This window comes from Marmota flaviventris, chromosome 13, assembly GCF_047511675.1.
Source record: "Marmota flaviventris isolate mMarFla1 chromosome 13, mMarFla1.hap1, whole genome shotgun sequence".
In the NCBI taxonomy this organism is placed as follows: Eukaryota; Metazoa; Chordata; class Mammalia; order Rodentia; family Sciuridae; genus Marmota; species Marmota flaviventris.
The window spans coordinates 95,170,187-95,187,972 of record NC_092510.1 but is presented as its reverse complement, the minus strand read 5'-3'; the positions used below and the strand labels follow the sequence as shown (position 1 = coordinate 95,187,972).

The 17,786-nt window shown below is 57.2% G+C and overlaps 1 protein-coding gene across 2 annotated transcripts in view; it reads left to right on the top strand.

Annotated features, from left to right (window-relative positions):
- Positions 1 to 894, top strand: part of Mapkap1 (MAPK associated protein 1) — a 230,116-nt gene extending 229,222 nt beyond the window's left edge. For both annotated transcript variants that reach the window (XM_027944296.2, XM_027944287.2), the window contains one exon: positions 356 to 894. In XM_027944296.2, the coding sequence (XP_027800097.2) occupies positions 356 to 481 (126 nt within the window). In that variant the 3' untranslated portion in view covers positions 482 to 894. The remainder of the gene's footprint in view (positions 1 to 355) is intronic.
- Positions 895 to 17,786: the final 16,892 nt, after the last annotated feature.

Here is a 17,786-nt window from a genome sequence, read left to right as displayed (position 1 = left end):
CCCCACGATGGTTTCGTCTGTCTCCTATGGAAAGTGAAGCTCGGAGAGGTTCTGTGCAAGTCCGAGTAGGCAAGGGCAGAACCACAGCCAGGGCAGACCTTGGGGCAGCTCAGCTCAAGGGGGGGTGGGCACTGGGGCTAGGGTCAAGAAGCCCCAGCACTCGGGGCAGAGGAGCCTGAACCAGAGCAGGACCGTATCCCTCCTGCCAGCGTGCTGGGTGCGGGGAGTCCAGCCACACAAAAGCACTGGGCCTGTGGCACCCAGCCCAGAGCGGGCCTTCCTCCTGCCCTGCTTTGCCCCGGGCAAGCAGCACGCATGGCTGGCAAGTGACGAGCTGTGTCCTCTTGCTTCCTAGGTTAACTACATCCTGGAATCACGAGCAAGCACCGCCCGGGCTGAATATTTTGCTCAAAAACAAAGAAAACTGAACAGACGTACAAGCTTCAGCTTCCAGAAGGAGAAGAAATCAGGGCAGCAGTGACACTGGCCCCCAGCCTCAATCTGTTGCCACAGATTGAGCTGCCTGCCAGGGCCAGGTGGCCCTAGAGCCCACCCCGTGCTCTGCAGTGCTTGGGGGAGGCCAACTTACGGGCACAGGGTCAGTGGGCTCTTGGGCAGGGGGTGGGGCCAGGGGGCATCTAGGTTGGAGGACAGGGGACATTGCCAGGGGACTGCAGCCTGATTGGGGGTGGCTTTGAGTAACAATGCCCAGGGCCAGACCACCCCCCGGCAGAGCCATGTGCTGTCCAGCCGCCTTCACTGCCCGATGACCCTGCCCGAGGATGTACATAGCCATGCCAGATATTTCCTTGCAACTTGATCAAATTTCTTAAAGCAAATGAAGAACAAAGTGTATATTTCTTTTTTCCTTTTAATAAACAGGTGTACTCTTTATCATGGTTGGTATGATGGACCATTCTTTGGGGTGGAGATTGATTATGTTATTCTCTTTAAAATCTGTTCCCATATTGAACAGGCAGATTGGAAAAGCTATGGTTCGATTTCTCAGAAGAAATGTTTAAGGCTTAGTCAATAGTTTTAACTATGCCATTTGTTTAAATGAGTGCATTTGCTCTGAGGATAGTTAAGGAAGTAACTGAGTTAGGAACGAGGGCAGGGTGCTGTGTGTCCAAGGCTGTCACTTTCCTCTTCAGGAGCCTTCCTCCTCAACACACCCCAGCACCTCTGATTTCAGAAATGGGTCTTGGGACGATGTGGAGACATCTTCGGGCCATGCTGCTCCCGGCTAGAGTGGCCTCTCCATTTCTTAATATTAAGTGTAGATTTCTGCTGATAATTAGACCTGCGCTCAGGTTTTCCTGGACCTGGAAGAGTCTCTGCTTCTCTGGCTTTGAAGGGCCCCATCTCCCCTCCCATCCTCCATACAGTGCCTGCCCGGCATGCGCAGGCCAGAAGCTGCTGCCGTCCACCGTGTCCTGGAGAAGCGACATGGAGGGAAGCCGCCTTCCTGCCACCTCGCGCCCTGGTGGGAAAGGCAAGGGGTCGGGCACCCCTGACATCACACCTCTGGCCACACCAGATGCCTCTGCAGGTCTTGCCAGGGTCCCTCCCATGATGACATCCTTTCTACTGTCCCTGGCCAGGGCCAAGAGCTGGATGTCTCACTGACGGCCTGCATTTAAAACATTTTTTAAATCATTGTACAAGAAGAGATGTGTCTAAACATCTCCAAGTCAAGTGGGTTTCTTGCGCAAGGGGTCCTTTTAATGACTTCCTCTTTCGCTCTGCTCTTCATCCGGCCGACAGGAGCACCCTTTTCTAATGTCTTCCATTCCTACCCCCAGAAATAGAAGAAATATTATTTGTAGCTTGCTACCTGTATTTGAATTTTTAGCAATTTTCTATTTAGATATCTTTGAAAAATGTAAATGACTAATTTGGTCATTAAATCTTGTGGCATTCAATATTAAAAGTCCTATAAATACCCACCTTTGCCTATTGCTTTGCATTCCTTGAGTCTTGAGCACGTAACACTGCAGACGGTGACTCTACCAGGAATCTTCTGGGGGTGACAGGTGCTGGCAGTTGACGAGGTGCCCAGTGTCTCTGCAGTGCTCTGAGAAGCAGCGCAAGAAGCAGGGCCCCTTCTCTCAAGGGTGACACCGACATTGTCACCACCTCCAGTTACCACATCAGTACCATTCCTGCCCTGGAATACAACACACTCAGTTTACATAAAATATACGTCCAGCTCAAGGAGTAGTTTAAGGGGACCACTGTGGCCACCACCAGATGCCAGGACTTGACACTCAGGTTTTCCTCAGCGCTCCCTCCCCGGGCCTTGAGGCTAGCCCATGAGCTCCAGGACATGAGCATCGCACACCTTCCCCGGCCCCAGCATGCAGAGTGGGAGCTTGTCACGACCCAGGTGACACAGGCCCACTTGAGCTTTCCACCAAGCCACCTGACCTGGTGCCCATGTGACTCCTGCCTGACGTGACGCAAAATACCAGTGCGGATCATCTCTCCCAGCTGGGCCTCTGAACTCAGCGTGTTCTGAGCGACCTGGCCTCGGCTGGCTTTTGCCCACCGCCTGCATCTTGTGCGGGCCTACTGTGCGCAGGCAGGCCACATGCTGGCCCTGTGCAAAATGCGCGCCATCCCATGTCACTGCCACAACAGCCCCTGGTGGGTCCTGTCGTTACTTCTACTGCAGAAGGGAGGACCCGGGGCTGGGGTCACCTCGCTGCCCAGACACACCACGAGCAACGGGCGGGCACCACTCCTTGCTCTTCCCTGCCCCTTGCCTCTGCCCCCTGAGGTTGGCAGCCTGCAGCTCTCGTGGGTCGTTGCTGGCCAGGCCTCAGAGTCCCGGTGAGCCAACCCTGCAGGAGGGAAGGGGTTCTGGGGTGAAGATGAGGTCATGCGGTCCAGCCTCCTCCCTCAGGGCGCTGAGTGCCTGTCACCGTCCCCTCTCGGTCTGCTGCGTGCCTCTGGCCATGGCTGCTCACTGCTGGATTCCACGTCCACCTCGGCCATGTTGGTGAGCCTACGATGGCTTTGACTGTCGGATCGGAATTCGCCCAGCTGAGCCCAGGTGCCCTCCTCACCGTGCAGCGCCTCTCTGGCTCTGAGCCGGCAGCTTCCTCCACACACCATCCCTCCCAGGCCCTGTCCCTCTCAGTCCTCGCTTCACAGGGCCAAAGCCTGGGAGCTGGCCTCCGCCCTGTCATGTCCCTGACGACCTGTCAGCTGCTGCTTCAGGCTCCGGGTTCCCAGCTCAGGGGCTGCAGAACGTCAGGGATGCAGGGGGGATGGAAGCCCCAGCGTGGCAGCCGGGACCTCTGCCTAGTGAGGCCAAGGGGTGGGCAGGTGGCCCCAGGCCACCCCTCAGGTGTAAGCGCTTGGAGACCAGTGTGCTGGCCAGCAGGCTCAGGTATGAGGAGCAGGGGACTCCTGTCAGCCCTTCCCGGTCCTGATGGAGAGAACCCCACAGCTTCCTGGGCCCTGACAAGCCCCTCCCTCTCCGTGCCCCAGGACAGCTGTGACATGGCGGGTCCCTGAGCTAGGAGGATGGGGCAGGGCTTCCGCAGCCTCCCAAGGGAACTGAAAGCCCCAGGAGGGCAAGGCCAGTCCTCTGTGGCCAACACAGGATGTCAGCAGTACCCCCATAGCATGGGACGGGTCCCCAACTTCTGGCAGAGACTCCTGCCCCGACCCTTGCCTCGCTGCCACGGAGCTGCTTCCCTTCCTCCAGGAGGAAGGGGCCTGGCTTCCCCCAGACTCAAGGTCAGAGGTCTCAGGGCACAGACCTGGAATCAGAGCCCAGCCCCCAGGCCCAGGCTGTGAGTCAAGTTAGTCACGTCACTTTCCTGCCTTGGAGTTGGGGAAACCCTGTGGACCCACTTGAGCTCTGGGGACCCATCAGTCAAGGGTGGCTGGGGTTTAGTGTCCAGGCCGGGACCAAAGTCCACCTCCTCTCCTTGCCCACTTTGTGCCTCCAGGTAAGGGTGGACCTGTCTGTGCCTCACTGTCCTTGCCCATAAGCGGCCGTGAAAGCCTGCCCCTCTGCGCGGGTCGAGGCTCCATGGGTCAGATGCACAGAGCCGCGTGCACAGGGCTTGAGGATGGCAGCAGTGACACTGGTGTGTCCTCCCACCTCTTCTTGATGCCATGTTACCCTGTGGTGCTGACCCTGAGGGGACCCCAGCTTAGCCCCAGAGCCCAGCTGCCTCCACGCCCAGAAGGAGGGCACAGAGGAGCCAGGCCTTTGCCTGGGCGGGACACAGGTCTCTGCCTCAGGGACCTGCAATTCTGCCTGCTGCCAATCCCTGAATTTACTAGAAGGACTCAGACTCAGATGTGACAGGCCAAAGGAAGGTTTTAAGTCAAATGTGCCTGGATTAAGGACTATTTGCCACAAATTCCACCCGGGTGAGGTCAGCATCAGCTTTGGCATCTGCAGAGTGGAGCTCCCATAATGACCTCCTCGGGAAGACAGCATGATCAGAAAATCCACTATGCCTAGGTACGTTCCCAAATGGATTGGAAGCAGGGACTCAGACACTGGGTCCTTACAATGACAATGGCGAGGACTGGACATGCTTCCTGGTCAGGATGGGCCAGGCTATGCTGCAGTAACAAACAGCCCCCGAACCTCACTGGCTTACCAAAGCAAGTTACTTCTCCTTAGCTGTCAGCTGTGGGTCCAACATCGTCCTCGGGCTTCCACAAAGGCCAGGGCAGGGATGGGAGGGCTGGAGATGGAGGGACATCTGCAAAGCTGTGTGGAAAGGAACACATGCTGCCACCCACTCCCACTCACATTCCACCCACTAGGTCACTCCCATGCTGACACCTACCCCAGAGGGCCTGGGGATATAACCACCGAGGATTCAGCCACAAATGTTTGAGAAGCAAAGGGCTGCCACCTTGAGATGACACCGTTCTTCCCAAGTGTCACCTTTCATAGGCCACTTGTCTACAATTTAACATTTTCCTTTAATCTAGGCTAATGTTCCCCACCTTAAACCCTATTCAAAACAAGGATAGCCATGAAGTCATGGAGTTGGAGAGCCGCATGTTTTCTGGCACACGCTCCAATAAATACACAGCTGTCCTAATTAAAACACGGGTCCTCACTGGATGCAGTGACGCATGCCTGTAATCCCAGCGATTCAGAAGCAGAGGCAGGAGGCTCACAAGCTTAAGGCCAGCCTCCGTGACTCAGCAAGACGCTGTCTCAAAATAAAAAATAAAAAGTGATGGGGATGTAGCTCAGAGCACCCCAGGGCTCACTCCCTGGTGCCAAGGGAAAAAAAAAAAAATCCCCTTACCCCCCAAGTCCTGTGTGTGTGCAGCATGTGACCATAGGTGCATATGACTCACAGCAAACAAGTGACATCAGCGCTTCCCGGTCTTTCCCCAGTGCCCACCTCCTGCCAAGCTGTCAGCAAACGTCACGGTTTCGTTCTCCCCCCAGCCTCATGCCCACCCAGCCCCCATTTTACAGACGAGGAAACTGAGGCAAAGTCCCTCCCCTGAGGCTCTTTGTCCCCCTCCGGCCTCCATCCCCACCCCAGCGTCCCTCCTCTCTCTGGGCCCAGGAGCGCCAACACGGTGGCCCCTGCAGGCCCCTGCGGGGAAAGCAGTGGAGCGGCGGGGAGCTGTCACCTCCTGTTCCCACCAACCACCTCCGCGCAAAGGCGAGTCCCAACAGGGCGCTCTCCGGAGGCCGGCGTGACTGGTGAAGTGATGGGATTGTGTCCCCGGCCTGTTCATTACCCGCTTAAGTCCTCCACAGGAAAACTCAGAGCTGAGCCTAAAGTGGAGGACTAATGTGCCCATTTATTCATTTTTCTGACAAGTCACAATAGATTTTTAACTGCCAATGAGTGGCCTCCCGGAGGTGTGGCGGCTGCCAGGGGCCGGCCAGGCACTGAGTGGTCATTTCCGCCGCAGCCCCGCTGGCCCGGCTGGAATTCCTCCCGGGGCCAGGCAGCTGCCAGCCCGAGCCCCGCACTCGGCCCCGGAGAGGCCAGCGCGGCCGGCCGGCGGAGCTGCCCACTGGGCTTCCCGCTCCTCTGCACAGAGGGCCGGCGGCCGCACAGAGACAGGTAGCTTGAAGTCACCCCAGGTGCACCCGGGGACCCACCCACCCTGCTGTCCCAGGAACAGCCCCTGCCTCCCGCGGCCGAGCCGGAGAGGGCACCGTGAGGCGCCCGCACACTGTGCAGTTCCCAGCCCACCACACCCCAGCCTCTCTCCTGGCCCTGCGTGGCTCTTCCTAGAAGCGAGGCCCACAGGTAGACCTGCTCTTGGGGCGGGGGCGGGTCAAGGGATCTTTGGGTCTAGCACAGGGCCAACATGGAGCTGTGGCCAAGAACGGGTGCTTCTGACTCACCCTGCCCACCCCTGACATCCGTGGAGCATGTCCAGCCAGACCTGTTCTGGGCCCTTGGAAAGCAGGGGACACAGTGTGGTGCTCCCTAGGTCCTCCCACCTAGCAGGGGAGGGGACTTTGTCTGGAGAGCCCCAAAGAGATGAGAGCTATAGTGGGGAGAGGGACAGGCTGGGCTCAAGGCCCTGCTCCAGCCCCAGGGAACAATAAAAGCCCTAAGAGTCTGAGAAGGAATGAAAATCCTCTTCCCCGTGCTGTGTGACCCTGGACCCCATTACTCAACTCCTCTGAGCCATTTTCTTATCTGCACAAGTGAGACAGAATCCCACCTTCTTCAATGAGGAAGAAATATGATAATGGGCAGAGGCCTGCCACACAGCTGGGGACCAGGAACAGGTAGCCATGGAGCCATAAGACCCAGTTCCATAGTCACTGAGAACACTCTGGCCTCAGCCTCCTTGGCCGGCAGGGCCTCAGAGTTCAAGAAGCAGGCCCAGCCCCACCAGGGAAGCCCCAGAGCACAGACAGGAACTGAGCCTTCCCTCCCGGGGCACCGGCCACCCTCCCCTCGCCCCCCCCTGCCTCAGCCAAGAGCCCCAGGCAGGGCTCGGTTCTGTGTGCATTGACTAGGAATCCACAAGAAATAGGCTAATTCTTTTTAAAATGATAGAATTTGTCTATATTATAGCATTCCAGCCCCCAGCTTCCTGAAAGCTAAAAATATTTTAATGTCATATTTCCATGTAAATTTTAGTTTAGAATTTAATACCCTTTTAACATACATTAAATTTTTAGCATTCTTTAAGCCCTTGACTATTTTAAGGGCTTAACTGATGTGCGTTGAAGAAAACGGCTGGAGGAGGCTGTAAATTAGGAGAGAATGTTCTAGAAGCAAGGTTTCCCCAAACCTCCGTGCCCTCCTCATCTCGGAGATCACTCTTCCCCCCAGACCTGGACTCCTGGGGAGGTGTCAGAAGTCAGTTCCCTCCTGGAAAACTGGCTTCCCTGGGGGTGGGGAGGAGTGGGAGGACCTAGGCCGGGAGGGGAGGCTGCAGCCCACCTGAGTTCAGACCCAATTCTACCCCTTGCCCACAGGTGGCCTTCTTAGGCTTGTCTGTCACCTTGCCCAGGAACGGGACCAATGTCAGGGTCCCTGAGTGGGAGATGTTCCTGGGGAAAGCAGACGTTCTGTGGGCTCCACAGAAGAGGGGAGACCCAGGGCGGTGGCCGGCCTTGTAAGGGCTCCAGATGTGACAGGTGTGGGTGACAGATCAGGCCCAGGCCCCATGGACTGCCGACTCCACAGCCCCAGCCCTCCAGACAGGCGCCCGGGAACACCCGGTGCCAGGACATGAGCAGCTCACGGCTGCCCGGCTGGCCTTGGGGTCCGGGCTCCTCACACTGCTGCAGAAGGGACCTGCTCAGGACGCTGGGACCCTCGCATCTGGGCCTCTGGGCTGGAGAATCGCAGCCAGGTGCTGAACAGAGCAGCATGTTGTCCTGACTTCGCTGTGCACCCAGGTCCAGCCACCGGGCCCCTGGGCGCAGCCCAGCATGGGCCTGTGAGTTGCCCTCAGTACAGTCCCCCCACCCTCAGGGCCAGGCCCAGGAAGGTCCGGAAATGGCAGGATGAGGGGGGTCTTCATGCCCCTGGGCTCAGGAGACAGGTCTGGGTCCTACTGGGGACACTCAGCCCACATTGGGGTCCAGGCTGCCATGAGTGCCTGCACCAGAGCTCTTGGGTGACCCCTCCATCTCTCCAAAAGCGCATCTGGGAAATGGGGACAGAAGGGACAAAACCTCCCTGTAGGGCTGCTGAGAGGGCCAGGGATGGGCACAGGAGGGGCCCAGTGCTGGGAGCTGGTTGTAAGATCCACCTCAGTGAGGGGACAGCTCTACGTCCTCCTCCTTCTCAGGCACAATGCAGTGCACTGACGGCAGAGCCCAGCCAGTCTGGGTTCCAGCTGGTGTCCGCCCCCCAGCAGGCTGCGAGGAGCCGATGGGAGGACCCAGGGCCAGGCCTGCCTAGTGGGCAGGTGGCCACTAACGAGATGTGAGCAGTTTCCTGATAAAGAGGCGAGATCCTGCCCAGGAGGGTGTGAGCCCGGCACCCATCAGCAGGCCCCACCCTGCCCAGGCCCGGCCCTCAGCACCCTACAGGTGCAGAAATGGCCCTGCTCAGAGCCTGTTCTTGGGAGACCGACAGTCCATGGGGCTTTGGCTCTTTCTCTAGTGCTCAGGGGACTGGACGTCTGTTAAGGCAGCCATTGGGCCGGGTGGGACAGTCCCCATCTGCAGCAAGGGGCTGAGGACTCCACCTGGCTCTGATGGGTCCCTTCGGTGATGACAAGCTGGTGGAAGCCTGGAAAGGACAGATTCCGAGGCAAGAGGAGCTTGTCACGTGACAGGAGGGACCAGGGTGACGCAGAGAGGGTTCTCACCTTCCCTGGGCTCAGAGGCCTTTGCGTGGGGCTGTGGACCACAGGGGTCAGAGGTCAAGGTGCTATAGAACCCGGCCTCAGGGTCTTCTGAAGGAGAGGGAGCTTTGCCCAGCCAGGGAGGGGCACTCAGGGGACCTGAACCTAGTTCTGACTCTGAGCCCTCTGCCTCCACCATGCAGCCACCTTTCCGGGCCCAGGAGGGAGGCAGGGCCCCCGGGGACAGCAGCCAGTGTGTGTCTGTGGTCTGATGTGAGGTCGGTTGTGTGCACAGGTCAGTGTGTGAGACTTAAGTCCCACGTGTACGTGTGGAGTGTCTGTCTGTGGTGCACACGTATCTGTGCATGTATGCACACGTGTGCATGTCTGTGCCTGTGGTGTATGTGCACGCCTGTGTCGTGTGAGTTCCTCTGTGGGCGCTGGCCCATGCACACACCTGCGCCGCGGGTGGGCCTGCAGCTCTCGGAGGATGCCACGGAGGTCTGGGACTCGGCCTGTACCATCTCAGGGGCTCCAGGCCCTGAAGTCAGGAGCAGCCACCACAGAGGCCCGGGCAGGCAAGGGGCCCCCCAGAGCAACGTGCACCCCAGCACGGGGGCAAGAATCCCCCTTTCTGAGATGAGGTCACCAGGCACTTCTCCTCCTCCCTCTTGTCATCTGGTGGTGAAGACACCAAGGCCACCAGGCCAAAGCCACCTGGACGCCCAGGGTCCCTCTCAGCCTCCCAAGCTGTCCCTCCCCCACCCTGAGCACTGTTCCTTGAGGCTCTGGAGGTGGGACAGGGCCCAGTGGGAGCTCTCTGCCTACCCACAGGAAGTTGGGGCAGTAGAGGCCAAGACCAGGAGCCTCCTGCAGAGACCAGGGCCGTCCCCCAGGGTGGGGACCCAAGGAAGTGACCACAGACGGTCCCCTCTCTGAGGGCAGGGATGACACTGGCTTCACCCCATCAGTGTCTGACAGGAGCACACGCTCCTCAGAATTTGTTAAAAGGTGTCCTGGTTCCCAGAAAGATTCTGTGGACACAGAGGTTTGGGTGGACATTGCTAAGCAGGGCTCTCCTTGGGACCCCCAGAGCCTTTTACGGCCACCATGAACTGTGCTCCAAACGGGGTGACAAGCAGCATTTCCCTTGTTGCCAGGGTCTGTGGCCCTATCTCAAGAAATGGAGTCGCTCAGCTCAGAAGCTGCGTCAGCACTGGGAGGCGGGTGCTGTGCGCAGTCAGGCAAATCAGCTGGCCACCCTCCCTGTGGCCTGGGATGAGCCACCGGGCCCCTCCGAGCCTCAGCGCCTGTACACGTCCCTGCAATCCTCAGGGCCACGCCCGCCTTCCTCCAGGCTGCACATCACCCTCCGTCACCCTCCTGGGCCACCCTGCAGAGGCCTCCTGGGCTCCAGTCTGACTCCTGCCCGAGGCTGAGAGCTCTGTGCAGGACCCCAGTCTGTCCTCTTCCCCCCCTGGCACAAAGGAACCTTGTTGAATGAATGAACGCACTGACCAGCCACCCCTGCCCGAGGCCCGGCTGCCCCCTCCCACACCTGGGACCTTCAAGTGGGACTTGACCCCAAAGGAGCCCCACGTCCCACTCAGCAAACATCGATCCCACTCAAATAATCATGTTGATGGAATTGCCAGATGGTGAGAGACGATTCAAAGAAACTCACGTGCACATAGAAACACTGACTCCTGTCCCCACAGCCGTGCAAGCCACCAGGCTGGCCGCAGCGCCTGGCACACGTCAGCCCTTGACTCCGGGCAGGACCAGAGCTGCCCACACTGTCATCCTCATGGCTCTCATCTGAGCAGTAGGGACACTGGGAAGAACATGGTTCTGGAGCCACGTGATCTGGGTTGGAATCCTGGCTCTGCTCATCTCTTATCTGTGTGACGCTAGACCAGTCCCTTGTCCTTGCTGAGCCTGTTTCCTCATCTGTGAAGTGGGCTAATGCCCCTCCTCTATGATGCCCTGAGAAACCAGTGAGCTAGAAGACCAGAGATTTCCAAGGCAGAGCCAGCATTGGGGCTGTGCGTGCTCAGAGGCGGGCAGAGGACCCCAGGAAATGCTGCCCAGCAGAGGAAGCCCTGGGCTGGGCCCCGAGGCTCAGAGTCCAGCACGGTGGCCAGCCTGTAAGGTGCCAATAAACATTTGTGAAGTCAACTATTACCTTCTGCTGGCACAAGCTGGGGCACAGACAGCACAGGGCAGGACCCAGGGTCCCTTTGAACAGATGACAGGAAAACAAGACCCAGCCAGAGCAGGGAGGCTGAGGCCCCAGGCAGCCCAGGTCCACTTTCCAGCTTCGAGAACTCCATGGGCACACAGCCAGACGACGGCAGCTTGGGTCAAGGTGGCCACACCTCAGGATGACCCTGCATCAGCCGAGGTGGCTGCCACACAGCAGCCACATGGGCCCCCAACACAGGTCCATGGGCAGCAAGAGCCCCACGGTGATTAGCCCGGACAGCCCAAGCCCTCCGAGGGATAAGAGGAGACCCGAGAGCCGCCCGGGGCCCTGAGGATGCTGGGTAATTACTTTCCCCTTTGTCTTTGTCTTTTCTTTTAGCAGAACCACCAAGAAGCAGCCACAAAATCAGTTAAAGCTTCCAAAGTGCTTCTTTCTCCAGAAATCTTTTATAAAAGGTGAAAGATTTACAAGACCTGAAGAGCAAACCAAGCAGGATAATTGTTTTTGGAATGACCCCAATATTTTCACCCCGGCGACCCTGGCTGGGCATCTTGCCCCATATTTATGATTCCTGGTCCTCTGCGCACTGCTGGGCGACCTTTCTGAGCCCCCTCTGCAAGCCCCCAGTCTCTTATCAGGCCTGTAACTCACCCTGACGTTATCTCTCGGGAGGGTTTTATGCACTTTAATTTACCCCTCATCATTATTTCCCGGACTTCAAGGTTCCTCTTTGGAGCTGCCCTTCCTGGGACAAGCATAATCTGTTTGCCATCAAGCCCAATAAATATGTTTGTGCAGGAGCTGGGAACCGTTTGGGGAAGCAGCCCCGGCTCTCACCCCCTTGCGGGCTCCCAGGCTGCTCTGTGTCCTTGAACCTCTGTGGGTGGGCAGGGGAGGAAGCTGCCCCCGGTAGGGCTCAGGCTGGGTGGCCAGATCTGGCAAAGGAAAACCCAGGACACCCGAGTAAATGTGAATTTCAGATAAACAAAATGTTTTAGTGTCAGTATGTCCTGTGCAAGGCATGCTCATTGTTTATCTGAAATTCAAATTTAACTAGATGTCTTGCGTTTTCTGTGTTATCAGCTCCTAAGGTGCGCACACACACACACACACACACACACCCCTAAATGCAGATTAATACACTGAGGGTGTCTTGGCTTACTAGGGCTTCCAAACAAAGTGCCAAACACTGGAGGCTTAAACAAGAGAGATTTACTGGGCTGGGACCTGGCTCACGTGGTAGAGCACTTGCCTAGCATGTGCGAGGCCCTGGGTTTGACCTTCAGCGTGGCCTCCCAGTTTGGGAGGCTAGAAATCCTCGTCGAGGTGTCGGCCTGGTGGCTTGCTCTGGGCCCCTCTCCTCGGCCTGTGCACGCTGACTTCCCATCAGCTTCCCTCTGCCTGTTTCCTGAATTCCTCTTCGTTTGAGGACTCTGGTCAGCTTGGACTAGTGATTCCTTTTAACTCAATCCCTTCTTTAAAAGTCCATTTCCCCTAATGGTCGGTTTGCGAGGTTCTGGGGGTTAGAAATTCAGCATGTGAATTTGGGGTTGGGGTGCCACTCAGCCCACAGTGGGGTGTCCAGCCACTTCCCACCAGAAAGCTCCAGAGTCTGGTCTTCTTGTGGGGCAGTCCGGTCACAACAGGGACCTCGTCTGTCTGGCTTATCGGTACTTCCCCCGTACTTGACTCAGAGCAGGCCTACAACAGGCCATTTGCGATCAGGGACCTGGTCAGATGTCACCCACACTACCCCTGACCTCACCACCACATAGCAATGCTGGGGTCAGGTGTGATTGCCAGAGGTGCACAGCGAAGGAATGAGGACCAGAGAGGTTGGGAGCAACCCTGAGCACACAGCAAATGAAGAGCAGCTCCAGGCTCACAAGTCGGCCCCAGATTCCATGCCTCCTCCCACCCCACCCAGTTTATGCCTTTAATGGTCTTAGGATCCAAACAAGCTGACTGCCCTTGAGGGACCTTTTTGCAGGAAGCCATGTGGGGGATCCAGCCAGTCCAGAGGGACAGTTTGGGTCCATGTTAGGGACAGCCTGTGAGAGGAGCCTCCCCTCCCTGGGCTTTCTGGATGAGCTGGTCAGGCCAAGGCTCCAGGGCGACCGGAACTCAAACCTGCCCAGCAGCTTCCGGACATCTGTGGCCGCACTGGGCCTCAGTTGCCTGTCGGCAAGAAACCTAAAGTAGGACAAGATCCGAAAAATGAACCAAGATGCTTGTCCCCCTGGCCACCCCTGCGTTCCTGAATCCTGCCCATGCCAGGGAATTGTGTCTTTCCCAAACAAGGCTGCTGTTGGAATTTGGGACTGGACCAGTCTGCGTTTGTGGGACCATCGATGTCTTGAAGGGTGTGTCACATTCCTGGGCCTGTGGTTCTACCTGCCCGCTCCCCCACCTCTCAACTCCTGCCCATGCAACAATCCAAACATGGCCCCATTACCCGGTGACCCCTGGGGGAGGAGCGGCCCCTAGATGAGGCCCTCAGACCCACTGCTCCGAGAAGGAGCTAAGACAGGCTCTAAAGACAGCAGGGTGGGAGGCACTGAGGGACTGGGGGTCTTTGGGAAAGGGAGCTCTGCCGCCAGCCTGGGGAGGGGGACAGAAATGACAGAAGACCCCAGAAGAGGTCTGTGGGAGCCAGAGGAAAGAGTAAACAGGCCTGGGCGGCTCCCGGCACTCTCTCCTGGGTGCTAGGGTGGTGCAAGTGTGCCAAGGATGCCACCGAAGCCACAGGGTGTCAGCGGACCCCAGGAGCCTGGCGCTGGGGTGCAGGTCCAGTGTGGGTGGGGCTGCCAGGTCAGACGCCTGCTTGAATTGAGTTCGAGCACCTTCCCATAAACCTGCTGGCCAGTCGCGGCTGAGAAACGTCTCTGCAGGTTCTTTGCCCGTTTTTCACTGTTGGGTTTCAGGTCCGTTGAGACTTTGGATACCGGGTGAGTCCATTCTCAACATCACAGAATGGGTAAGTTTTAAAGAAAAAAGGTTTATCCCAGCTCATGGTTCTAGAAGCCTCAGGTCCAGGCGGGGCCTCTCACAGGCAGAGTCCCTGGTAGGCACAGGGCATCTACTGTGTCCTGGACCCCTCCCTCTGCTTTCAAAGCCACCAGTGTCCGATCATAGGCCGTCCACCTGCCTTCACACTGGAGGCCTGGGCACCTTATGCTGCGGGAGCTACACCTCCGTCCCAGAGGTAGGAAACCCGGGACGCGGTGCAGCGCCGCGCCTGCCCCAGACCCTGGGTCCCAGTGCGGCGGGTTGCGGTGGCGCCTGCCTGTCATCCCAGCTCCTCAAGAGGCTGAGGCAGGAGGATCTCAAGTTGGAGGCCAACCTTGTTAACTTAGCGAGACTCTTTCTCAAAATTTAAAAATCAATAAAGTAAAAGTTAAAAGATTTCAGGATGTAGCTTAGAGGTACAGTGCCTCTGGGTTCAATCCCCAAGGCTGCAAAATAAATAGATAAATTTAAGAGAAATTAAAAAAAAATACTTGTTAAATGTGTGTGAGTCACACAAATCCGTACATAACTCTAGATTCTATAAACACACACAGAAACGACCACAGGTAAAACCTGATGAATCTGCATTGAGCTGTGTCTACTTAACAGTATTATGCTGGTGTCACATCAGACCCTGGGGTTGATACTGTGTCCCAGTCATGTAAGATAGCACTTTGGGGAGAAGCTGGGTAAAGGGCACTCAGGACTCTCCACACTTTTTTTTTTGGTAGTGGAGGGAAGTACCAGGAATTGAACTCAGGGGCACTCAACCACTGAGCCACATCCCAGCCCTGTTTTGTATTTTATTAGAGACAGGGTCGCACTGAGTTGCTTAGTGCCTTGTTTTTGCTGAGGCTGGCTTTGAACTCCTGATCCTCCTGCCTCAGCTTCCAGAGCCGAAGGGATTACAGGTGTTCACCACCATACCTGGCTCTCCACACTAGTTTTTCAAATTCCTGTAAGTCTATGATTACTTAAAAATGAGGATTTTTTAACTTAAAACTATGACCCTCAAAACAAAATCTTTATTTACATAACATTTATTAACCTCCAGGGAGAATACCAAACATAAGTGAAATACCAAATGTCAGCTTTCAATATTTCTAAATATTATTCATCAACATCTTAGCTTTGATACTTGATAGCCCAGATTTTTTTTTTAAAGTGGAAAAATCATGTTCTCAAGACAGAGAAATCTACAGACCCAGCAAAGTTCACGGGGTGAAGCAGCGACTGGGGCAGGCTGTACCCCCAGAGGGCAGGGCCATGTTTTTCTCCCTGTCTCATTCCAAGGCTGGCACAGAGAGGTGCACAGCGATACTGTTGTTGTTGTGTGAATGAGTGAGTGAGTGAGTCCTGCTTCAGCCGACCTCACTGAGGGGCGACCCTGCTCGGGTCCTGGAGGCCCAGCATCCAGATGAAGGCAAAGAACACCACTCCTCCCCAAAGAGGCCTCAACTGCGCACTGCACAGGAGCGGCCAAGGCCTGTCCCTTCCCTGACGCCCTGGCCCCAGGAACCTGCCTTCTGGGTTCCTGGTGGAGCTGGCTGCGGCAGAGGGAGGCCACCGGGAAGGGACAGTTGCCGGGCTCCAGAGGCCTGGCAGCGACCCGGCTGCCTGGGGAGGCTTTGGCCCTGGAAAGAACTGAGCTTCTGCAAGGGTCCCCTGACACAGTCAAAGATCATCGGCTAAATAAAACAAGAAGTGACTGGGGCCACTAGGCCTGGTTGGACTGAAACCGAGTGAGCAAAATGGCTCTCTCTGAGAGATTTATTTCTGGCGCTGGCTTCAGGCAGGCAGCCCAGCTGGAGAGACCAGGGCTGGTCTCCCTCCATTTGGGGGAGGGGAGTTGGGTTTTTTATTTAATCTTCCAATGAGTGGAACAGTGGAGATGGCGTGAATGGACATTAATTCTGAAACAGATTATTAAAGCAGGATCTGGGATTCCGGGAAAGCCGTCTAGCCCTGCCTGTCCACCACCTCCCTCACCCAGGCTGAAAATGCCTCCCCTGTGCTCAAAACCCAAGGCCAGGCCAACTGGGCCGGATATGGGCTAAGGAGAAAGGCCCTGAATGCACCCACGGCCAGGGCCAACAAAGCAGCAGGCCTAGCTGGCCATCTGCTGCCTGGGCGGTGGCCTCTGCAACTACCCCACAACTGCCTTCTTGTTACTTGTGCTTGCACCAAAGGAGAACCTAGGCCAAGACGCTGCTCTCCACATGGGCTCAGCCTCCACCACCTCCACCACCCTGGGTCTCCAGGTGTGAGAATTCTTGCTCTCAGAGGGCAGAAAAGGGCAGTTTACGTCAGCTGGATGACACACCAGGCACTTGGAGAGGGAAGCTGTCCCATACAGGTGGTGGCAGCCAGCTTTCCAGAGGACAGCATTAAGGGCTGGACAGGACCCCCTCAGACAGGCACTAATGTTAACAGTGGAATCACAGCTCACAGTCTGGCCCTTTCTGGGTACCGGAGCCTGGACTAGCATTCTATGTGATTCCCCAGTGGAGGGGACTCCCATTACCATGTCTGTCCTGAGATTCAGAGAGGGTGTGATATGCCTGTGGTCACACAGCTTGGAGACAGGAGTCCTGTTCAAATTCCAGAGTCTGTGCCCCTAGCCACTCTGCCCCAGGCCTTGCATTCAGGGACTGGGGTCCCTAAAGAACACAGGTCACCCAGCACACACACACCCAGCACCCAGCACCCAGATGGGGGCACAGAAAGAGCAGAAAGTAGAAGGGAAGCCAGGGTCCTTAAAGGCACTTAGGAAGTCAGGACCTGGTCCAGAGGGCAAAAGGGAATCATGGCTGGGTTTTAAGCTGCGGAACTTCATGGACAAGTCTGGGCTTTAGGGCTGCCTGGGAATAGACAAGAGGAAAAGAGACTCCAGGCTGAGCAGGAGGCAGGAGGCATCAGGTGGCCAGGGAGAGAGGGGTGGGGTGAGGAGGGGTCCTCACAAATGTGACCACAGTCCCAGGTGGCCTCCAGCTTTGGTGACCTGAGGTTGGACAGGAGCCCTTTTCTCTGGCATTGAGACCCTCCGGGCTCTGGTTCCTGCAAGGCCGTCCTTTCCCCAGCCCCCTCTGATCACATCATCCCCCCGGTACCAGGCATGGATGAAGGGTCCTTCCGGCTCTGCAGGGCCAGAGATCCCTGGATGGGCTGGGACCTCCTTGTCACCTCACCTAAAGGCCCCAGCACCTGCTAATGACATGTGTAGCTTTTGGAGTCCTGGGAATACCTAAAAGTCCTTTGGCAAGCCAGCCTCTGGACAGCCAGCTCTGCAGATAGCCCGCCTGCCTTCCAGGGCTGGCTTGGGGCTCATCAATCCCACCTCCAACCCCGATGCTGGCCCTACTGTTAGTGGAGCCCCCAGGCCCGAAGTCAAGACACCACCCAGACTCAGATGCCACCTTCAGGCTGGGTGACTTAGCACAGTTCTGCATCCAGGCTAAGGAGAAGATCAAAAGGCTTTCTCCAGGCCCACGCAGATTCAAGAGGACGCACACAAATGTGGGGACGGTGACACTGTCCTATTCAAGGCATTTCCTTGCAATCGGAGCCAGGGAACCGCTCAGAGCAGCCCCCGCTCCCGCGCTCCCCGCGCCCCGGGAACAAAGGCCGCGCAGGGCCGGCGGGTCGCCATGGGTCCGCCGCCTCCGTCGTCGCCGAGGCCCTGCGGTGGCAGCTGCGGGACCCGGCCGGGCCGGGGAGGAGGGCGGCCGCTCCTGGGTCCCCAGGTCCGCCGCCCGCGCGTCCGTCTGGGCCTGGTCTCGGCCGTGGCCTTGGC